Raw genomic sequence first — 24,679 nt, forward strand, 5'->3', positions numbered from 1 at the left:
TAGGGTTCATCAGATCACACAAACTTGAGGGCCCAATACAAAATCCACACCTTCCAGTGTCTCCTTTTGGACAATACTCACATCTCTCAATCTGTATGTCCCCCTGCAGTCTTCAATCTATCTTTTCCTCTTTACCTCTGACCTTTTCATTTTTGAGTTGCTCCATACCAATCTGCTCCTCCATCTTGTCGTCTACACTCTCTCTCAGTCCTGCCATACTAGTGACCTTTAATTTTCATTCTTCCTCCATTTCTCTACCTCTCCTCTCCTCCTGGTCTGGAGTGTAATTCAGCTTGTTTCAGGGCCAGTTAGGCAGCCAGTGGAGTTAATCTGCCTTTTCAGGTCGTAAATCACTGCTTGGCATCTCTCTCTCTCTCTTTCTCTTTCTCTTTTGTTCCTCTCTCTCCCCTCCTTGCTCTTACCTGCTGCATGGATGTAGCGCATACTTTGAGGCGATTGCGTCTGACAGTCAATGCTGGTGTTCTTTGCATGCGTGTTTGTGTGTGGTTCTCACTTTTTTAACACCCAACAGATAAGGAGTGAAACTGCATACTCTTGAAGTGCCACAGACAATAAGAAAAGATTGTTGAAATGTCAAGACCAATCAGAAGTGATGCTCCTCTCTGTGGTGCAGTTTTGATCTCTCTCTCTCTGTGTCTCTGCCTTTCCGCAAAGACAACAAAGGCTCACAGTCACGCTAGTAACAGATGGAATCTACTGGCTGAAATTAATTCATTAAACAAGCAAATTCTTTGAACTTTTAGAGAATAAATTAAAGGTGTGTGTGTGTGTGTGTGTGTGTGTGTGTGTGTGTGTGCATTCTGACATATCTAAGACCTGGCAGGTGCATGGGAAACTGTTGGCCCCTACAACAGACAAAACCGCATCAGGAACTAGAATGGCAGAATTGATAGGGGGGGGAGGGAGGAATACAGAAGAAAGAAGGGGAAGGAGAGAAAACAGCTTAGCGTAGCAGGAGGGAGGAGAGAGAAAGAGGGAGAGCGCGGGAGGAGAGTAAAGTTGAATAGGAGGAGGGCGGTAGTGGGAGAGTGGGTGAATGAATGTGTTGTGGATCTATTGTGTCCAGCTCCTGAATGGAGTGTTAGTAAGCTAAGTAGTAACTGGTGATTTACAGCTCCGAGGCCATATCAGCTGAAGTGGGCAAACAATACCCTTTCATAAGCAACATTCAGAAACTAGAAGAACCATGTAGAACTGTGCTATTCTGGATCTAAAGTGGGGTGAAGTGTTTTAGAAGGCTGTGGTTGCGAGCAAGACGACACTTCAGCAGAGAGGAACAAGGGAGATAGAGGAAAAGCTTATGATGGGCAGCAAGAAAGAGAGAGTTAAAATTGAACAAGCGGGGAAATGCTATTTGTCTCATTTTAGCTTTAACTAAAGTCTTGTATTGTCTCAGTTAAAAACTGAAGAGGATGGCCTTTTCAAGTTTATTTAAATTAATCACAAAGCTGTGTTTTTTTTGTTTCGTTTGTGAGTGTGGATGTGTTTGGGGGTTGGTATAATCTCCACACTCTCTGGTGGTTGCAGGTTTCCAGAGATTAGTTTCCCTTCTCCCGTTATAGAGCTTTAAAGCTTGGTTCAGCACCTTAAAGGACTTCCCCACCACTCCAAATGTATAGACACACGATAGACTTTGATAACAAGAAGCTGCATCAACTACAAATGTGGACATTTGTATTTGCTAAGTATGTTTTCAACCAGTTTCTCTGTCAACCTCTCACTTTCTTTGTCGGCTTATCCCCCACAGTCGGTGAGAAATGTTGAGAAATGCCGCCCAGCATGGGGACCCTGAACGCAGACCTATCCATGGTATTAGAACAACAAGCCCTGTGACGAATTGGAGAAAATAGAGGAGTCACGCTGTGTGTGTGTGTGTGTGTGTGTGTGTGTGTGTCCGCAGCTACACGTTTGCCATTCTGATTTATTGAGAAAGCGGGAGATTCAGTTGACCATTCTGAGTGCATTGCACTGCAGAATTGTGATAAGGGCCACACACGCATACGGACACACACAATCATATACTTAATCAGCAACTGCATTCCATACTGCAGTGCCCATTCTGCTCTGCATATAGATTACAACAAAGATTTTCTGCAAGGAAGGTTCTGCAAAAGTATCATGGGAGTAGGAGACTCACAAATACTCTCTCTTGCACGTGCACTCTGAAAGACATCACACACAAGAGCAACAGTTGGCTCTAGCTTTGCTCCCCAAACCCACGAGACCTCCTTTCAGAGACCCCAGAGACCTCCACCTCCCTCCTAATGCTTCTCCATCCCTTTACAATTCATCCTATCCACTATTCTGTTCCTCCCCCTCCTCTGCCCTTCCCGCCCCAGAGAGTTCTCAGTTCTGACAGAACAGTTAATCATACACTCTCTGCAGGTCTCATCCTAGGTGTGTGTGTGTGTGTGTGTGTGTGTCTGTGTCTGTATGTGCGCGCGTGTCCAGATGTACACCTTCATTTTCAACAAGACAGAGGATCAATCTATCTCACCTCCATTTTTCACTCATTTCATTTTTTTCGACTCTTCTTCGCCTGCCCTTCATCTCTCATATCTTGCCCATGTGAGTATTAAAAACACAAACAAATACACAAAGAAAAATACATATTTCAATCACCAAAACATGTTAGTAAAACATCATGGTTTGGCTTAAAATAAGTTCGTTAATATGTTGTTTAAGTTGCTGACATAATTCCAAATATGTGAACATTGATTTTTTTGGTTTCACACAGAACACAAACAGCAGTGTCCTGGGTGAAAGTCCAGTGTTTCTTCCATCAATCCACTCCTCTGTATGTGAAATTCCGTGGAAAAATATTAGAAACGTATTTGTGATACGTAAAAAACAAATGTGATGCGGGAGCAAACGCGTTTCTTTCAAAGCATAATTGAGAATGCAGTTTTATTGGAGGGGAACGCAATTTTTAAGAGATCAGGCTGGTACAAAAGGTCTATGATAGAAGTGACAACCCTTAAAGAAATACTCCAGCAATTTAAAGGATAGGTTTACAATTCTTAAAACAATAATCCTGGCGCCCATTTAAACATTGAAACAAGTTTTGTTCGCTGTAATAATTCATCCTAAATTCATTTAAATATCCCTCATAACTCACTCAAAATAGAAGTGATAAGGGACAAAATCCACAGTTCTTGTGCTGTGTAAAAATACACTGAAGTTTGTCTCAAGTTAATATGGGGCTTTAGCAGTAAAATCAAAGACGAGTTCAAGGAGAAGAAAAAGCAGATCCTTGAAACTCCAACATCCTTCAAGCTCCTGCAAAGATTTTGCAACACCGTTTTGGAAATGAATTTGTACTCTCCAATTTCAAAACTGAGATATGCCACAGAGGACATTACACAGCTGTTTTTCACAGGCTGAATATTACTCCCCATGGAGAGTAAATTGGTTCAAATATGTAAAATTGGTGGAGCGGCTCTTTAATCAGAGGTGAAATGTCTTGAACTCTGGTCCGTTGAGGCTGCTGTTGGTGAAGGAGCTGGAAATTCTGTGTCTGCTATGGTGGATTTCTCCATTTTGTTAGTCCAGAAAGAATTTCTGTTGAAAGCTTGAATCTGTAACTCTCCGCACGTTGTCGCCTGTGCGGTCTTCAGCAATGATGACCGAGTTGTTATGGAAGGTTTTGTGGAATCAGCCATTGCAAGACTTGGAGAATATCTCAGCTAGTGAAGTGTGAACCCGCTGGGCTTATGCTTTATTTTGATGCGTGAAACCACAAGTGTGGTGAGAAATGTGTCGCTTTCAGTGCGCTGGCTCAGTTTTAAGTGGACTTCATTGCCGCAACCATACAGGACAGGAGCAACCTGACAAGTCACAACTATCTGATCAACTCACGAGCAGACTACAGTCTCCCTCCAGTTAATTTTTAAACTTGTGTGTTTTATAACCGACCATACAAAATTAATATGTTAACAGATTATTAAGTATCGTGGAAATCTGTTTTTTAGAGACCATAGATTGTAAAAACGATGAATTAATTGCATTTTAAATTACAAGGTCCAAAACTACTTAAACATTATTTTTTCACAAGTGGCCTATTCCAGATGTATGCACAGCTGCAACAAACCATTTCAAGAAATTGGAACCAAAGAGAAGTGGCCAGAGAATAAACCAAAAATTAAGAGCAAAGTATGCAACTCTCTGTTTCCTGAAGCAAGCAAAAGTGTGACTTAAGAAAGTGTTGTGTTATTGCTGTCTTAAGTAATGTTAATGTTGGTGATAATGATGCGGATGACCTGTAACATTCCTCTTACATTGAAAATGAAGAAACCAAGTCCAGTCTGAGGTTACCTCAGGTAAATATAAGGTAAATGCTCCCGTCCATAGCAGTCAATGAATGATACGTGCCCACTCTCCACCTTGACCTCCAAACCCGTATTTACTACTCTTTGCACAAATCCAGCTCTTTTCTCTGCATTGGCAATGATGGTAAATCATGTGGTGCGGAAGCATCCAATATGAACATCATTTCTAGGATACTGCAGTTTATAGTGGAAATTGCCTTTTTATTATGTTGCTTCGACTGGGTGCATATATTTCGTCTGTTACAGATGAAATACGAGATATAAATTGCCCAGAGTATCATGAGATCACAGCCTTCAGACATCAAGGACATTTACAACATTGTGGAGGCCATAAACATTTCTACAGACCCAACCCACTCTGCTACCTCATCTTTGTTTGCAGATTGCGATTCAGGCACAGTTTTGTCCCTGGACCATCACTTGTCTGAACACTGCCCACCTCAGCTAACTCTCTCACCACATTTACCACCCAGCCAGACTAGCAGTCAAGGCTCAGTACAACCCACACAGTGCTGGATTCAAGTACTTAAGTAAATATAGCATTAGCAACAAAAAGCGGTGGTGTTTGTCTGCCGTCACTGCACAACAGTTTGTTATTGTATTGTACATGTATAGACCTATCTACCTGCACATATTTATATATTATTTATATGCACAAGATTGGAAGATATACCATATTTTTTTTATTCAGGAAAAGGTTTTCTTAAAAAGTCAAACATTGAAATTTAGTTTATTTCTTTCTTATGAAATTAAACACTGGGGGGGCCAACAATTTGGTTGCACTTTGCATTGGCAAAACGGAAATCTTAACTGAAAAAGACTCAAACATCCAGTCCGTCTCCAATTAAGGAGCTGCTCTGGTAATACAGGGTCTTTGTTTAGTCGGTTATCAGAATTATTTTCCCCTTAAAGTTATGAGCGGCTTTTGGTCATAACATGAATAATTATGTTGGTGCATATAACATGGGTGGAGGATCGCAACGCTAACTTGCAAAACATCTTCTGCTCATATTGTTATGTTACTCATTTCCAATGAAAGCTGCAGATAAATGAATGTTTATGTCAGACCATCTTGATTCTCCCTCGTGCTGATATGTTATGCTGATGGACACATACTCTCCCTTTCTCTCTCACACACACTCACACCACCATCAAGTTCGCATGGAGGTGTGGGTGCGAAAGAATATTACAAGTCAGCAATTTTATGGTGTGAAAGTTGCTCTTGCTCTCCAGGATATTTTTTTTTATTTCCTATTAAATATCATTACACTCGTATGATTATGCATTAAAACCACACTCATGCACACGTACAATTCTGCACACACGCGCACACACACACATATATGCACCTGTCTCTCTGTCAAAGACAAACTCACCAAGTTCACACTGCGTGACTGCCCATGTGATGCTCATCCTTGTCATCCATTTCATTAGACAGGGGGGCCGAGTGAGCTATTCTGGGAGAGAGCAGTAACTCTTTGTTGGTTGCTCTGCTGAAGAGACGTCTCCAATAGCAACTGAGACCTATGGCCTACCCCCTGCGGCGTCTAGCTCTCATACTTTCGCTTGTGAGTGTCCATGTCTGTCTGTGAGTGTGTTTGCATGGGCTCGTCCCCCTGTGTGTGCGGCCTTTAAGTGTGTACCTGTGTTTTGCATGTGTCGTTGTGTGTGTGTGTACAGACGAAACAGGATGCGATCTATCACTCGCGGATCTATAACGGTGGCACACAGCGAGGGATGAACACGTTAGTGTCAGTTGCAGACGAGGGAGATGAGCAGAGGAGAGGAGTGATGTGACTGTTATTGATCCTGCCTGGTAATTACAGTGCGATTTATTACCAGAGAGAGGGGGGGGGGGGGGGGGGGGGAGAGGGGGAGACAGAGAGAGAAGGTATCATATTTAGTTTGGGGTTGTAAGTCAGGTTTTTGGCGAGAGTGAACAAGGTCAGAGAGAGACAGGGATAGATCACTTTACCTCTCCCTCCCTTGAGTGCTGTGCGATCTGATCACTGTTGTGCTTTCTGGCATCCTCCCCCGTCCTTTATATATCCTATTTTTTGAATCCTCATACAACCATATGATACCGTGAGCACTTATTTGTTAACACGTGCAGACTCATTTGCAAACACTCTTGCATACATTTATCCTTTCTGTGGTGTCTGTCAGAAGCATCACTCGGGGATGAAGTGTTGATATGAAATGGAGGTGCTCGCTGTCACTCTAACAGCAAGCCTGCTCGTGTTTGTGGCTTATAAAAGTGTGGGAGAGTTGGGTTGTTTACAGAGATGTGTGGGCGTTAGGCATGATTTTGTGGGTATGTGTGCGCATTTATGTGTTTCTGTTTGTGTGGAGGCAATATTGTTCCTGAATAGATCAAAAAGCAATGTTCTTATTGGCCTACCACATCCTGTCTTTCAATGAGACAACACAGAAATGTACACCTGTACCAAAACACTCTACTACGATCCTACTCACGTAAATGTTTGGTTGTTTTGTCCTGACCACTTACTGTTTTGCTTTCTAACCTAAATGTTGTTAATTTCGTTGCATTACCACAACTAACAATCAAGACACATTGATTTTTCATTTCTTACTTTGCTTTCATCATTGCACACAAGCATAATGTCTATGACAGTGACGATTTCAGTGAAACTAAAATTATATTAAAATTGTTTGTATTGGAGTTCTGCATACATACACACAGAAAAAAAACACATACAACGACACAATGAGCACAAAGAGAAAGCATTAATAACTTTTCAAACTAACTGAAAAGAAAATGCAAAAAAGTGTAACCATAGAAAAAAAACACATACAACGACACAATGAGCACAAAGAGAAAGCATTAATAACTTTTCAAACTAACTGAAAAGAAAATGCAAAAAAGTGTAACCATAGAAAATAAAATGATTTGTTTCTTATAGTTTTCTCATTCTTATAATAGTTGTTGCTCCTATTATTCTTACATATATGCATATCATATTATACTAAGGGATGGATGAGATTGAAATTAGAAGTTTATCTGGAACTGCTAAATAAATAATTGATTTGATATTATTCTTAGCAGAGTATAGTTTGGTGGTGTATGTTGCTATGGTAATCCTGCTTTTGGCAACATTCCAGTAATAGATTAAATTGGGTCTGGTTATTCTATACACTGGACTCTTTTTTTCTGTGCGTATGAGTGTGTGGGAGTGTGTGCACGTGTACATGTGTGCGCTGTCGTACATGTCTATCTTTGCCTTATCAATCTGGAAGCGCTGTATTGATTGGCCAAAAGATATTGCATCTAATACGCTTGGGGATGAGGTGTAGGAGGAGGGGGGGGGGCTTTCACTTAGCCTCCAAGCTCTTAAGAGAATATCTATCTATCAACATTTCCAGGCATGGGGGGGGGGGGGGGTCAGGAGCAGGTAGGTGGTTCGATTACACACACAGAGAGAGTAGAGGTAGCAGGAATCATTAAAATAGCAACAGCATCAAGCAGCCAGCACACCTAAGCAAAGCTCGAGCTTGTTGTTGTTTACACTGTGGGAGGCAAAGAGCTGATGCATCTCAGTGAGCTGCTAGTTTGAGCAATAGATCCGGCTCTTTGTGGAAACCGCCAGGAGAGAAGAGTATCATTACTAGTGCAAGGGCTCAGGGTCTCGTATGTGTTCAGTGCGAGCATGCAACAATCTGTCCAATGCTTTGTTTTGTTTTTAATTAGGGGGGTAAAGCGTGACTGTTGCCCTGTCTGGATGCCTGACTCCTGGGATGATGTGATGTATCGTGATGATAATGTCTTTCCCTGTTTTTACACCCAAGCTCAATTTGCTCTCTTCAGGCCTCGAACGGGACTAACAGAGCCACCATTTAGCTCTCAGCAGGGAGAGAGAAGAGGGGGAATCAGTCGCTCCTCCTCTCTTATCTCTCACTTAACAAAAGCCTGTGATGAAGACAACAAGCATTCTCCCGCTCTGTCTCTCTTATGCTCTCTCCCATTTGTCTCTTGCTCTCCTCTGTTTAACTGTCAGAGTGCTAGTTGAACATGGCAGCTCCGACATTTTTCACATCTCTAGTCCTTTGTTGTGTGTGCTCACACATGTGTGTGAGCGGCTGCATCCTTGCGTGTTTTGTTGTGTAAAGCACAGGCTTGCCTGTGTCTCTGCCCTTGCTTGCCAATGTTTGTGCTTTGTAAACTTGCACCTTGGCCTGTGGGTCAGAGTAAAGCTTTCCATTAGAGTGACCATATGCTTATTATGTGTTTGTTTGCATTGTCTTCCTTCGCTTTCTCAGCAGCTCTTTTGTTGGCAACAATGAATGTCTCCGTAATTATTTTTAGGTTCAATACAAACACCTACACCTTGTAGCCTACAATGTATATGCACAGCTGTATAGTTTTCATTTCTGGCTTATTGTCTCCAACTAGCGCCATTGCAGAATTGGTTCTTCGCTTTCAATGTGGAGGAAATGGGTGAACAGCCTCTCTAATTACACTTCACCCACTGACACTAATTTACATACAAACACAATCACACTCCAATCCAAACCTTCATTATCTCTGGTTTCCATTCTGTAGGGGATGATATTCTGGCTGTTATGTTTCATTCAAGCACTGTTTCTCAACACCACTGCTTCATTGCACTAACTGAGAGCTACAAATAGGGTTTCCAGTGAGATGGTACTCTTTTTCAAACTAAGGGTGACTAAAAGGAACATGATACAAGTATGAAAATGGGTTTCTCAACGCTCTGTGTTCATTATGTGCACTGTCTGTGTGTGTGAGTGTGCCCCAACATCACCGTCTAAGAGGTGACAGCACAGCTGTGTGTCTGTCTTGCTTCGGGTTCATACACTTTCTTCACGCTTCGGACTAGTGTTCTCACTCTCAAACACACACCATATGCACACACACACTAAATAAACTCTATTGTAAGGCCATTACAATGTGAATGAGGGGCCCACCAGCACCACTGAGATGAGTGTAAGTAAGTGCGTGTCAGCGCAAATAGGTTAGAGAGATTGATGGACTAGTGCAAAGGGAGAAGGGAACACCTAATCAAGTTAAAAACACGGTGTGATTGACATGCTGTGCTTGGTTGATTGACATTCTGCAGAAGTAGGCTTAATGGGGCTGATTCACGCGAGGGTGAATATGCACATAGTGAAGATCAGAAATATATTCCTGTATTCTTTCCCATGCTTGTTACCATTCCAGATTATGTGAAAATTCATTTTTTTTTTTTACAACCGGTGTAGTCTAAGTGTTCCACTTCCTTTTATCCTTGAGTACTACAACTTGTGCAAGAAGCGAAGAGAGAATCAGCCAGGCGCGCCATTAACTTGCACCGGTGAGTATCCGCGCGTGACATCCCTCATCCGACAAACAACTAACGGGCCGTGAGCTTTTACCGGGGCCAGTGATCGGTGATGCCCGAGAAAACGGCTGTTTGTGTCAATCAAAACCGAGTCCCCCCCCCCCCCCCCCCCCCCCCCCCCCCTCAACACACACACACACACACACACACGCACACACACGCCCTCCTCTGTCTCTCTCTCTCTCCCTCGATCGCCTCTACTTGTGTAGGCGCTCTTAAACCGGAGCATTTACGCACGGCAGTCAGTCGTTGACGGGCTGGCTGATATCGGTGCTCCTCCGTCTACACTCGCTGGCTGATCTCCTCCTGAAAGAGCGGAGATTAAGGGTGAAGTGAGGAGAGCGGGAGAGAGAGGAGAAGACAGCGGGGGAGACGAGAGAAAGAGAAGAATGATGACAGGGGGGAGGAGAGCCGATCATTCCGGCTTCCCGCATCTGCTGCTCTAGCGGAGGGTAGTGAGTGAGAAAGAGAGAGAGAGAGAGAAAGAGAGAGAGAGGGGGGGGGGGGGGGGAGAGATGGCACATCGCTTAAGCATCCAAAACACACGGGAGTGGTTCGCCACCGAGACCGGAGCCCCGGATCCACCCGAAGCAGCACCACACTCGGCGCTCTCCCTTCACGCTTCTTCTCCGCACGGCAGCGCCTCAGCCTCGGCCAGAGGTAAGTGGGCGAGTCGGTGCTCCTTCTTAACATAAACTTCTACGGCAGAAAGCGGGATGTAAACTCTCTGGAATTATCTGCCGTTAGTTTGAGTTCATCTTTCAGCCTGACAATAGCCAGTGGTATTTATGCTACGGGTTGCTTTCTTTTTCGTTACAGATTTAACCGCACAAATAGCATATTAGACTGGATTGATTACCATGATTGTGTGTTGCTCCCGTTTTTTAGTGTACACGATACTTAACACCACGACCCTTCATTCACTGTTATTAATCAAATTTAATTATCGTTGGATGATTTTCCCATGGCTTTCAAAAATGATTGCAGTTATTTTTTTATTATTATGACCTGACCACTCACTGAAATACAAAACAGACACTATTCATTTTGAAGTTGAATACATTTGGTTTACAATTTGTAATTTTAAAATGGTCCCAAACTTTTTTTTTTCCCCATGAGCCATTTAACAAAAAGCACCAACACAACTAGTAGGCCTATATTTAGCTTTTATTAATTTTGCATGATTGAGAATACCATTTTAGTTATTAAAATGCCAAGATGAAAACTTCCACGCAAACTCTCATGTGTTAATCCAATTCCAGCGCCCTCCTGTGGGTCCTAATAGTGAGACACATGCATCCCTCCAGTAACAAGTTAAATGGGCACTCACTTCTAGTTGAGACGCTCAGCTGTAAGTCAAATTTTATGCTTTTCCTCATTTAAAATCTCAAAACACCTGTTTCAATTAACCTAAGAATAAGAGTAAGTGCACGCTCTTTTTCTTGGTAGACTCCAGGAGACAATTTCCTCCACACTTGTAAAACTCGTAACGCCACAGAAGCTATTTAAGGGAAGTAGTGTAGTCATTGAAGTAACAACTTATTTATCAAAAAAATGATTATTTTCTCCGCTGTGTTGGCTATAAAGGAAAATACTAACAGTTCTTATGTCTTTCGGTGTCATATTTAAGGAATATAGCTGTCCCTCCTCTATGACCTTCTCTTTGCATTTGTTATCTAAAGGCAAGGAACAAGGAGAGAAGCGTGGGGAACGTGAGGGAAGACTATTGATATTCAAACAGACAGAAGGAGAGAAAGAGGCGGTGTAGACAAGACAGAGAGAGGGGGAGAGTGAGGCGAAGAGCGAAAAGAGAGAGAAAGAGATGCTGTGGGATCTTTTCTTCTCCCTGGCTCCGGGCACATACATTAAGATGCTAATCCTGGTCTTTTTTGTCTCTTTCTATAATTCATTGCATTTTGTTCCTCTCTGATCGGTCTCTCTTATTCGTGCACTTTTCTCTTGCTCTCCATTTCCTCTGTACTGTCATGGGCTCCCCCCGGATTAGTGCTCCTAGCGAAAGGATTCCAACTCTAATTTTGTGGTATTTCAGATGATTAGGTTCAGAAATAGGACAGAAGTGCACAGAGTTTCGTGCAATTATAGGAATTTTCTGTAGAGCTTTATGGGACTGATTAGTTGAGCTCCCCTCCACCTCCCCACACTACCACATTAACACAGAACCAGCTGTTGTTTATTTGTGAGGATTGACTTTTGTCTTATGCTTATGCTTTTAAATGTGATGTCACTTTGTGTGTGCGCGCCAGAGGTTGTATAAGCCCTAAGGATACAAGTTGTTGTTCAATCAGCTCTGTAGTTACCAGCTGTGCCCTCACATTCCCTAGAGTTGCACAACCTAGGTACACGCACACCCGCGAGCACGTTCACAGGGAACTAATGCATACTATTCGACCTTGCCCAACAAATTCACTCTTTCTTCTTTTCTCCTTGTCCCCGTTTTCTGCAGGCATTAATCATCACTCCCTCCTTCTCTGCATGTGATTCCTCCGTGAGGATTGGAAGGAGAGTACCTCGACTGCATTTCCTCAATGAAGACCTTTGTTCCCCAGCATCCGGCACAGCTCCCTTCTCCACCTGCCATGGTGACATGACACACCCCTGAGTGGCTTTGCTCCTTTGTCGAACACCCAGACAATCTCTTGGGCTCCTCAAACCCCCAAACTCGTGCACGCGCTCTCTAGGCTCCAGCATACTGAAAAAGACATCTCCCCCTCCTACGCACAACACCTCCCCACTTCGCGATGACGGTGGCCGTGCGATTCCGTCGCCACTTGCGTAGGCTCCTGCTCCTGCTGGCCTCCTGCTGTCTCCTCTCCCTCCTCCTCTCTGCTTACTTTCTGTTTACAAACTCCTCCCCTTCCATGCAGCTTGGACAATCCCCCGAACCTGCCTGCTCCCAGCCGCTCTCCCCCTACCATCAACTTCCATACCCGTACCCCCCTAACCCACCTCACACACATATCCACACTGATCCAGTTGTGCTGGTGCTTGTGGAGTCCCAGTACTCCCAGCTGGGTCAGGACATTGTGGCTATATTGGAGTCAGCACACTTCCAGTTTCGAATGGAGATTGCCTCAGGAAAGGGCGACCTTCCGCCGCTGACAGAGAAAGGTCGTGGCCGATATTCACTCATCATTTATGAAAATCTATTAAAGTATGCACATGCAGACACATGGAACAGACAGCTGTTGCATCAATACTGCACTGAGTACAGAGTGGGCATCATAGGTTTCTACCGCTCCACCGAGAACTCCCCACCTCTCCTCAAACTCAGAGGCCTCCCGGTGGTCCTTCGGACCAACCAGGCACTTTGGGACTGCTGTGTGGTGTCTAGTTCACCTCTCCTCCACCTGACCAAGCCCGGCACAGATCGAGGGGCTTTACCTGGGGACGACTGGACCTCCTTCTCCTCCAATCACTCCACCTACCAGGCTGTGCTGCATGCACGGGCCAAGGAGGGTGCAGGGACAGGTAGTGGCGATAATCCAGGGCCTGGCTTTAGTTTAGGCCTCCAAGCCACTGTGGTGCAGGACATGGGACTCTATGATGGAGTGAGGAGAGTGCTATTTGGCCAGGGACTAGGCTACTGGCTCCACAGACTCATCCTGGTGGATGCCATCTCCTACCTCACAGACAGGAAGCTTACTTTGGGTCTGGACCGGCACATACTGGTGGATATAGACGACATTTTCGTGGGAAAGGAAGGGACACGTATGAACGCCAAGGATGTGAAGGTATTGAGGGTGATGGGTGTGTGATAACGTGCATTAGAGCAAGACAGAGTGGAATATAGAGAATTAATTATTGTGGGGTCAGTGATGTTGGATTATATTTTCAATTCCGCTTCTATCAACTTCTAAAAACAGTAATTGATGGCTGTGCAGTGGTGAAAATATGGAATGTTCACTTATTGCTGTGTAAGTCTGCAGACACCTCAGCAAAACATTTTACCTGGAGTGTATTTTTGAGGATTTTAGCTTGGGCACAGGTGTGCCGGGAGGGTATTTAGGTAAACGTTTGTGTGTGTGTGTCTAATGTCTGTGCGTGTTGTGTGTTGGGGTACAGCGAGAGGCTATTTATCTCAAATGGAGGTTTAGCCAGAAGTAAAGAGGCCATTTAAGGGAACAAAGACGTGAAGTGAAAGAGAGAAAGCGAGGTAGTGAATGAGCCTGTGAAAAGATGAATGGCACTTATTCCTCTTTTCCCACGTTCCTCCTCTTAGGGAAACTAAAGGAGAGTCAGCCATGCAGCCCGCCTCTCAAGACACCTATTGTTTCAACACACACGCTTGCATGAGCAAACACACACGCACACACACACAATGCATAGACATATACATATACTCAGACCTCCTCAAATAATTAAATTAGCATACGTTCAAATTCATTCAGACCGTAATTTCTGTAGGAATTTAAAAATATAATATATTTCAAAATAGGGGCAAAACAAACTTCAGGTTTACTGGCGCAAACAAACAGAAGTGGATAAAACAGTTCTGCAAAAATAACTTTGTTTGAAATCGGTGGTCGTGTTCTCCCACTGTGTCCTCACTCTGGGCCATTCAAGAGAAACTAATTGTGTTTGGTGGGTTTTTTAATGTGTGGGAGTCTGTGTGCGTGTGGGACTTTAAGACAGGTGAGATTTATGCTGCTCTGCGCTGATGTGCATGAGCTAATCCTGTCCGCCCAATATACATGGTAGGGAACTGTGTGTGTGTGTGTGTGTGTGTGTGTGTGTGTGTGTGTGTGTGTGTGCGTGTTCGAGTGTTTTCTGAATCACTACTTTAGATTAGAATGTCACTCCCCGTCAATGGTTGACACCTGTCCGTGGCTGAAACTTGGGGAGAAGATGAGAGGAATGGGGAGGCTGAGAAAACAGGGGGGCAGTGTGTGGTGAAGTGGAGAGGAATTCCACCTTTGAATATAAAAAAGACTCTTGAATCCAAAAAGGATAAAGGAACGCATATTCACACACACACACACACAGAGATCACATACGCATTCACAAAATGAGCACACAAGTGCTCTCTAGTTGGAGTTTTCATTTTAAGTCTGCCTGACTCTTCAGCTTTGTAGCATAAATATACATGAGGATGAACCAGTGCCTTAACAGAAGGACAGGGAGAGGGAGGTGGAGATAGAGAGGGAGAGGTAGAGGGAGGGAGAGAGAGAGAGAGGGGCAGAGAAAAAAAGACGAAGACGTGATGTCATTTGAAACACACACACTCCTTCCACATTTCTCCTTTCTCTTCTCTTTGCAATCACAGCTAGAAAGACTGGCGGGAGGGAGGGGGGGGGGGGGAGGGGAGGGTGGAGTATGGCACCTCGGGGAAGAGCTTGCAGCTAATTTCAGAGAAACAAAATACTGAGGGGAAATTGGGAAGCAGAGGAGGGGAGCAGGAATATAGTGATTTGTAGCAGCCCCCAGGTAGAGTTGTCAGATTACTGTTTGAACAAGGCTTATGTACAGTGACAAGTGTGTAAATCTTGTAGGTCCACAATTATGTGCATCAACTAATTTATCTCACTGTTGTCTAAATGTCTTTTATCTTTGTCGTGAGGCAGGGGTTGTTTGATTAGTAAATCCATGGATAGTTTTCAGATTGACCCTTCAATGGAACTCTTTCCCCTCCAGCAGAGTGCCATTGAAGAGCTGTTGAAAGGATGACTCGTAATAGATGAGCAAGCGTCAAATACACATCGAGCGTTGGGTGAAGGTGACAGCTGAAAAGAGGGTTCTTCATTTTAATAACAATGATTAATGCATGTGGAATCCGGGGAATTATTTAATCATGAAAGCAAGACGCTTGCACCAAGTTAAGTTGAGGTTGTGTAAAATCGGTCTTAGGTTAAATTTGGGTCAGAACAAACTGACTGATGGCCATGATGACAAATTACAAAAACAGGTTTATTCCAAAAATCTACATTTAAGCAAGATACCTCTGCTGTGATGACATCTAATACCATTCTTTCTATTCTAACACTGCAAAAAAATAGATTTTATAATAAGCAAACATCCGTTACAAGACACCACAGCACAAACGTATCGCGGTGAATCATTAGGAATGGCACACAAATTATGTGAAGATGTAAATCCTCTCTCGTTCCTGGTGCTTCGAAAATAACTTATGTCTAACACACAAGTATGTAACAGGATGTGTTATTGACCAATTAGCAGGACAAAGCGTTTGCAGTGCCAATGTTACAAATCCCCTCTTACCTCTGTAAAGCCAACATTCAATCTCCTGTCTCTCCTGGAGTGAGACAGAGAGACAGAGAGAGAGAGGCCAATTAAAATGCCTCCCTCCTTCTCTCTGCACTCTTCATTAGTCTCACCCCACGAGTTCATCTGGTGACAAACAATACCTACACCCCCTCCTATCTGCGCGCACACGCACACTCACACACTCACACACTCACACACACACACACACAGCTGTATTCCCTTTTTTAGAATGATTCACAGTCAGGCACCTCACGGATGACATTTCTCAAAATGAGGGATGATGCCAGTCAAAAACTCCCATCAATGATTTGCGCGTGCCGGTGCTTTTGTTTTTTTAAATTCATGTCTGCAGGTTTTCCCCTCTTCTCTGCCTCGGAGTGGTTGTTAGGGAGGTGTCCGGTTCTCATCTTCAGATCCCTCTTTATCACCTCGTCCTTTCTCCCCTTCCTCCTCCTCCTCCTCCACTCACCTTCCTCCCCCCCTCCTTTACCCGAGTCATTGATCACCATCTCCGGCCTATTTGTATTCCTCCCTAAGCCTCCCTCTCAAACTCGTTGGCACTCTTTCCCTCCACAAAGTGTGTTCTGTAGTGGTGTCATCAGTTGAGGGGGACACCCACATGTGAACAATACTGTACATGAAGCCAAGACACGCACTCTTTTAGGCTACATTTACTTGAACTGAATATATTTAGCATTCATTATACAGCCTTTATGTATCTAAAGGAAGGTAGTCGCTCAGTGATATGCACAGTTGCCTCATACTTGGAACCATTCTGTGTAGCATTTGCAAATCATCCTCATGTTTGTGTGGTTTTATGTTGGATGGATTGTTATCATGTCATGTGCTCCACTTTCATTCATTTGTTTTATTTTGCAAGTCAAATAATTTCTAGGAGGTTGTTATTTTACATATTATTGCATTGCACTGAGTTTGGGACATTTGAAATGAAGAGTGTAAAGGCTAAAGTGTTTTTTCATGTTGACATGATCACTTTGGTCAGGCAATAAAATCTGGCATCAAATTGAAAAGAAAAGAAAACAAAAAAAGGAATTTCACAAAATGGGCAATATTCAGACGTCAAGGAAGGTTTTTGGCATAAGAGTCTGTAATTTATTGTGCAGTCCTACTTAGAGTTAATCTTTAGGCTAATTAAGTATGATGCCATTGATTCAATGGAACTGAGCTCATTCCATATCCGACCATTACTTTGCCAAGTGATGAATAAAAGGCAAACACTGGAGAAGATATGTAAACGACTGGAAGCAGACAAAGAAATGCGAGAAAGGGAGATGCTTTTGGTCTTTTGTTACATTAGGCATACAAATATATATATATTATGTCATTTATTTAATACTTGACAAAAATTGGCACCCTTGAGAGGGAATCTTAGGTGGTCTTAATGGCTTTTCAAGTGACAAAGTTGCAGGTGGGAAAGTGAGAAAATGAGATGACATATTCGATGGCAGAAAGGAACAGAATATTGTTTCCAGCACGATGCGTCCTGACATCTGCTTTCACCCCCCCCCCCCCCCCCCTGATCTGAACTAGTAAAATTAATCTGATCACAGTCAGCCCTGCAGGGGAAGGACACATTTTCGTTACACTAGAAAGAGCAAAAGGGCTCATTTGTGATGAAGCATCTTAATAACTTTTTTTTGTTTTGTGAAATTTGTCAGTGCTCTTGATTTTAGTCAAATTAACTGTCAGAATGTGGCAGTTTGCCACGTATTTTCTTCCTCAAAATGAGGCAGGTTTTGCGGTCACAGCAATCACTGAAACTCAAAATCCTTGAGCTTCTGCCGAGTAGAATTTAGTGTAAATAAAGCGATGCCAAAGCAATCACAAGTACCTTAGATCTGTAAATGCAAGGCAGTAGATGATTTTGTAAAATTCTCAAATACAAAAAGCTACACTGACTTAAATCTGACAAGCGAGACTGAAAGTGAGACAGAGAGGGGAAGAGTAAGCAAAAGAGAGACTGGCATTAACTGGTAAAGTACTCTCCCTGCTCATCAAATAGAGATGCCTGACCCAGTTAAATGTGCTGGTCTGGTGTTCACATTACATGCACAGATACACACACAAACACTGCACTCATGTAGATGAATCAAGAACTTTGACCTTCTTTTGCAGAAAAATGAAACCCCTTCATTTTTTTTATTGTTCCTCTCATCACGCCTTCAAATCCGTTTGCGCATAAAATCCCCCTCACAAACACTTATAATTACTTTTGTTCTTTTAGATCTCCCAGCCAGGCTTAAGGTTGTGAAAAGAAAAGAGAAGAAATGGTGCAAAGGCGAGAATGACAGAATGGGGATATGGTGGGGAGGTGGTTGGTGTAAAGGGTTTGTGAAAGGCAGTGAATGCCAGCTGTCCAGATGCCTGTCTCCCATCTGTTTGAACCCCAACATCTAGCTGGCACCTCTTCTAGTGCTTACCACACACACACATTCAAGAACACAGAAACACACACACACACACCCACTGTCGCTCTCACACACGCAGAAACAAACTGGCATTACTTCTGACACTAGCAGTGCTAGGCAGCTGTGGGATTGGGCACAGAAATGAGGGCTATCGCTAACCGCTAATCCATTTGTGTGTTTACCTTCATCACTAGGATTGTCAAGATCTCTCACATGCTACTAGTCCCACCTCCTGCTAATCTAAATCCCCCCTTCTCTCTGATAAAGTATCTCTTATGGCCCATTTTAAAACCATGTCCAGCTTTGAGCTCAGCATCCACTGGACAGATTGGCTCCATATTGCTCAAATCCCTCCATTCTCCCGGATCTGCTGCCGTTACCCTCAGAAAAACAGCAGGAGGGGACTTCATTGTCCCTCAGAGCCAGAGGTAGGGTTTTGTCATATGCTCAGTGCGAGTGACTCTGTCCAAGAAGTGCACTCCTCTTTATTGCTGGGCATAATTTGTACCAGCAGTTCTGCCTCACCATGATGATCAATAGCAGTGCTACCATTGCTCTCAATTCTTGAAAGTAGGGTTTCTGAGAACAACATCCCGGTCTTTAGTTTAAGGGCAGTAAACTACCACAATTTGCCCAGTTTTTCTTTTTTTGTTGACTCCGGTGTTAACAAACCATTGCATTACCATTGTTGTGGTTATGGTATCCTGATATGAATATTTTGGCAATAATGTGCACTTTATCCCTGGTGTCTGGAGAACCTCTGGATAGGACACACATACACTGAGTTGACAAAATGAAATGTTATTCAAATCACAAAGGCCTTTAAGCAGCCAGTATACTTACTACAGAGATGCTCGTGAGATGGTTAAAAAGCTTCGAGAACCCACCTCCCCCGACATCTTTCTGACAATTCATACTTCACACAGTGATTGGCCAGATGTGTGGAAGTTCTCTCTTTGCTCTTCTTTTTGTTATTCTTTACAAAACTGTTTTTTTTTTTCACTTTTCACACAAACACTGGAGTGCAACACTATGAATGTATAGCAAGAGGAAATGTGTGTCATTGTTCCCATATTTAAACAATATTACCTTACACTTCAATGGAATCAGTAATCTGTAAAGTGTATTTATTAAATGTAGCGCACTGCATTACACATCTTTGCAATCTTCTCTGTTGGGACCTGAAACTTGATTGTAAAGGCTGATCCTTCACTGTGAGCAATTTGTTGCCTGTGAAAGTTTCATAATCAGCGTTGCGGTTGATAACAGAGAGTGTTTTGAGAATTGGCGGCTGAACAACAACTTCCTTGATGCCAGAACTGTCAAAGTTCACATTACCCCTTTTTTAAAGTTTGCTGGATTTGCAAAACAAGCTTTAGAAATGTTTCTTTGCTCACAATGGCATTACTGCGCAATTAAAACATAACTTTTCCAAGAAAGAAATGAAGGTAACAAAATGTTCACCGTCACAGCACAAGGGTTAAAATCATGCCAAAGCATCTGTAGGGTTATTTGTGGCTCCGAGTCTTCACTGACAGATCACAAAAATTGGTCATTTACGCGACTGAATACTGAGAATACAAATGAGGTGTTAAAACTAATACGCTGCACACTTGGACACACTTGGACACACACCTACGCTGACTCTCACAGATACCAGCATATGTTAATAATGCATTTCGACCAAGTGCATCGGGGAGTGTATATTGAGTTACAATGCAAAGCATTCACCTACAAACTTAATTTGTAGCTGAAGTCTTATGTCTTTGTGTGTGTGCGTGTGTGTGTGTGTGTGTGTGTGGATAAGATGTAGAGGATGTCACAACAGAGGAGACAGGGGATCAGATTAGGGAGCAGTGCACATCTGTCAGCATGCGGCCTTCTTCAACACCATTAGATTAGAGCTAATGAAGACACTGTGTGCATGTGTTTGTATATTTGTTAGTTTGGGACGTACACACACTCACACACCGAGGAGAAGAGTGGCTGAAAAGAGACACAGAGAGACTGCCTGGAACCAATTCCTTGCTCTGACATCAGCTGCTCAGGTCTCTTAAATCAGGCAGTGTTTCTGGGGATCGATTAAAAGCAGCGTGACAAAGATTGGTAATAGAGATGTGGCGCACAGCCCAACAGAAATACCCAGCAGACTGAAATATACAGGGAATTATAGGAGTTTCATAAATAAACAAAACATTTGTGGAAGGGAGAAGTGCAACGATAGCAAGAAGACGGGGTGGGAGAGTGCAAGGGAAAGAGCAAGGGGAGGGGAGAGCGTTATAGAAAGGGAGAGAGAGCGATCTTTCCTCCATGCCGCTCCAGCCTTCCTTTCAAATTAGAACAGCCCCGTCTCCTGAGAATGTGACATTTTCACGGAGCAAGCGAGAGAGAGAGATGGAGGTTCAGAGAAGGGTGGGTGGAGTGGGGTGGAAGACAAATGGGGAAGGGGGGGGCAGAGGTGACTGCATGTTCTCAGAAGCGGAGAGATGGAAGAATAGAGGGAGAATCAGAAAAAGAGGCAGCAGCAGAGGAGTGTGAGAGAGAGAGAAGGGGGTGGCATGATTCCACTTGGTAGTGTTAGGGATGGATGGAGAGAATGATGTGAGGGGAGGAGTGTGTGCGCGGGTTATTAGTCCACCCTCCAGAGGCTACTAATGCACTGACCTTCATTAACTCGCATTACTGTCGGTGTGTGTGACTGTGTGAATGTGCAACTCTCTTTAGTTAACACTCATTACAGAGTCTTTGTTTAAAGGCCAGTAAACTAATGAAGTCATTAAATAAGTGGAGAAATTCCTGATTCAAGTATTGAAACCAGGGACTTAGGTAACTTTAAGGACAGGCACGGCCACTGGACCACTAAGTACACATAGAAAACCGAACACAAAAAAACACACTGTATGTTAGTGACTGCCACCTGAACCTGAACTACTGGAGTCTGTGGGGTTAAATGTGATTCTGTCATTAATATCAATTGAATGTATCTATCTATTTCTCTATCTGTGTATCTCTGTCTGTCTGTCTACAGGCTCTGCTTGATACTCAGAAACAGCTGCGTTCTCAAATCTCCAACTTCACCTTCAACCTGGGCTTCTCAGGGAAGTTCTACCACACAGGTGAGTTCTGTTTGTATGCTTTATAAACAAACACACCAGTGCCAGGCTTACTAGTTTTAACAAATCGAAATATAATGACTATAAAATGTCTTTACACAAAGCTGTTTTTTATAGGCTGATGTTTTGCGTCAATGATTCGTAGATTACTTGATTAATTTGAGTGGGGTTTTATGTGGACGCTCTATATTTTACTTGTCAAAATGAGTGGTTCAATTGTTTGCCTTAGTTAAGAGCTATCCATACGTCTCAAACTAAGAAGAGCACACACAGTAGTTTTATGTAAAAAGCTGTTTTCGTTTTTAATTTCACTTTATTTCCCTTTTTTGACTTTTGACACTACTGTAAAATATCTTTTTTATTTCAAAGGTCATGATCAGATATTGTGGGGCTTACCATGTTTGGTTTATTGATGAAGTATCAGGTTTTTATTTGATGGCACTAAGCACAATCCATGAACTGAACACACAATGGTCATTCCAATCAATTAACATGATACAACATGATCTATTACATCATGACACATCATGTAGATGCTCAGTGTTAGTCTGGTTCTATAAGTTGCAGTTACGATTGTTCTAACAGAAAGTGAAAATCATTGCCGCATTTATTTGAACCATGACAAGTTATACCATGCCGTACAAAATGTTGATAAAATATACAACATTTTTCACAGAACCAGCTTTTTATGTTGATTTCTGTTGTACATCTAGATGTATACTACACTATAGGAATGCATCTGCAAACCTTGATATTAGATAAATAAGAAAGACTTTATTCGTAAGGTTGTGTATTGGCGTAAAATAATTGTTTTGTTAAGATGAAAGCAAAGGCAGAAATGATTTAATTTAGTTCCGTGTTCTCAGTAAATCTGATGTTTCTATTTACAGTAAAAGTTTCAGTAAACTCCATAAAGACTGTTACACCTAAAGTCATCAGTAGATGAACTACCAAATAAAATGTACTAAATAACGGATGAACTTGCAGTACAGATGGAGTAATCAATCCCACACGGTTGCCAGAGCTTGTAGTGCGTATAAGTGCTATGTTATCCTATTAATCTTTAAAAGGTTTCATATCATATCATATATGTGATGTGCTGACATACTGCTGTGCATTCTCAGCTCCGTTTTGTTTCCAAGGACAGATTTGATTGATTTTCTAGTTAAGTGTCTAAATCTGCAGCAAGAGAACAAAGGAGTAACGAAACGAAAAATAGAGGTGGGAACATAATTATAAACATAATTTTAATTAGAACAAATCTGATGCCAAATAGAACATATTGCTATAGCGTCTATTATTGCCATGGCATGATTTTTTTATCACCATAGTATCAGACCACCACCTTATTTAGCAACACAACCTTAAAACAACTCAGCGACAATTTGTATATAGCAACTATCTTTAATGAAACATGCATTTATACATTCTATTATTGTCCTTTTGTCCTTGTGTGTGTGTTTGTGTGTGCAGGCACGGTGGAGGAGGACGAAGGAGATGATTTACTATTGAAGTATGTGGATGAGTTCTGGTGGTTCCCCCACATGTGGAGCCACATGCAGCCTCACCTCTTCCACAACGAGTCCTCACTGCTGGAGCAGATGGTCCTCAACAAGGAGTTCGCTCTGGTGAGATGGATGCACGCACTCATGCACACGCACGCACACATGCACGTACACATGCACGTACACACAGTTATTGCAGCTGTTTATTTCGTTGTTGCGTTGTTCTTCTTGTGTGTCCTTTTAATCATGCTCGCTTCCCATGATTGCATTTTCTTCAAGGACGTCTTTTTGCCGGTAGTAATTGTTGTGTTTTTGCCACAGCAGATTGCAGAAATGATGTTTGCAGGTCAAAGCGCTGTAACTGTTCTAACACAAAGAATACACTTTTTGTTACATACACTACACTATTTACAGGAAACCAAAATAATTGCTGCCTTGTTTACATTCATTTGTTAGGTTTTTTTTCCATCCCCGGCGACATTCCTATACCACAGGGCATAGACACTGTGAACCAGATTATATGTTCTGTGTATTACAGGTGTAGCTTTAAAATGTGTTTTTGTTTCTACAAGCCAATAATGTAGCACATTACAATACTGACAGTGAGTGTTTTGCAGAGTACAATATACATCTTTGTTATGTTGATTAAACATACTCAGGGTAGAATTACACTTCCTGCAGAATGTATTTGCTCATGAACATATTTCTAAGAGGCTGGGTTGGGAAATGTGTTGTTTTTCTGTCAGCATAAGCCATAACCATCATGAACTCATTTTCTACAGTAAAACAAAAAACAAATGAATGTCATTTTCCTGTTGGGAAGTGATGCACTTATTTCGATGGGCACACCTGAGCCCGGTTTCATCCGACGTCCATAAAGGTCGAGCGCTTTTGTTGCCCTGCGCTGCCTTGTTTTGCTGTGCTACGTTAGTATGTGTGTGAGTGAGTTGAAATGATTTGTATGACCCTGCTGGTGCTGGTGCGCAGTACAGTGAGGGGGGCTGGTTCATGTTGTTGAAGGTGAATATGATCATAAAGTGTGATCCCTCACCTCTATTGTACACACACACACACACACATACTCCACTCCCTCATCCTCTGACCGCTGATGCTTAGCTTTGACAGTGTGTGTAGGTGTGTGTCAGAGCGAAGGACAACACCATCCGTCTGCAAGATGCACCAAGCAACCATCCACCCTCACTCTCCCACACATACACATGCTCACACAAACTATTTTCAACCTGAAGGCCAGCGTCGTAACAAACACAACACAAACCATGCGCTTCTTCTACAAGGTCAGCCTGCTGGGCTCTGTGTGCTTATGTCCCACCATGTCCTTTGTCAGAGTTGTAAATGCGCTATAACTTCTGTTTATGTATATAACCCTCACATACCTGTCTGACTCTGCGTATGCATGTTCTCCATTTCCAGGAGCACAGCATCCCAGTGGACATGGGCTACGCCGTGGCCCCTCACCACTCGGGTGTCTACCCGGTTCACCTGCAGCTGTACAAGGCTTGGAGACATGTGTGGAACATCCAGGTGACCAGCACTGAAGAGTACCCCCACCTTAAACCAGCGCGCTACCGCAAGGGCTTCATCCACGACAGCATCATGGTGAGGAGACAACATTGCGAATCACATGTCTGTAAAAAGACAAAGAGTCGCCGCAAGCACACA

The 24,679-nt window shown here is 42.9% G+C and overlaps 1 protein-coding gene across 2 annotated transcripts in view; it reads left to right on the plus strand.

Annotated features, from left to right (window-relative positions):
- Positions 1–9,947: 9,947 nt before the first annotated feature.
- The window catches only part of ndst3 (N-deacetylase/N-sulfotransferase (heparan glucosaminyl) 3), a 38,735-nt gene continuing 24,003 nt past the window's right edge, over positions 9,948–24,679 (plus strand). For both annotated transcript variants that reach the window (XM_076091240.1, XM_076091239.1), the window contains exons 1-5: positions 9,948–10,369; positions 12,174–13,461; positions 21,410–21,497; positions 22,968–23,122; positions 24,431–24,616. In XM_076091240.1, the coding sequence (XP_075947355.1) occupies positions 12,469–13,461; positions 21,410–21,497; positions 22,968–23,122; positions 24,431–24,616 (1,422 nt within the window). In that variant the 5' untranslated portion in view covers positions 9,948–10,369; positions 12,174–12,468. The remainder of the gene's footprint in view (positions 10,370–12,173; positions 13,462–21,409; positions 21,498–22,967; positions 23,123–24,430; positions 24,617–24,679) is intronic.

Source organism: Anarhichas minor, unplaced genomic scaffold, assembly GCF_050575085.1.
Source record: "Anarhichas minor isolate MPS153535 unplaced genomic scaffold, ASM5057508v1 ptg000014l, whole genome shotgun sequence".
NCBI lineage: Eukaryota > Metazoa > Chordata > Actinopteri > Perciformes > Anarhichadidae > Anarhichas > Anarhichas minor.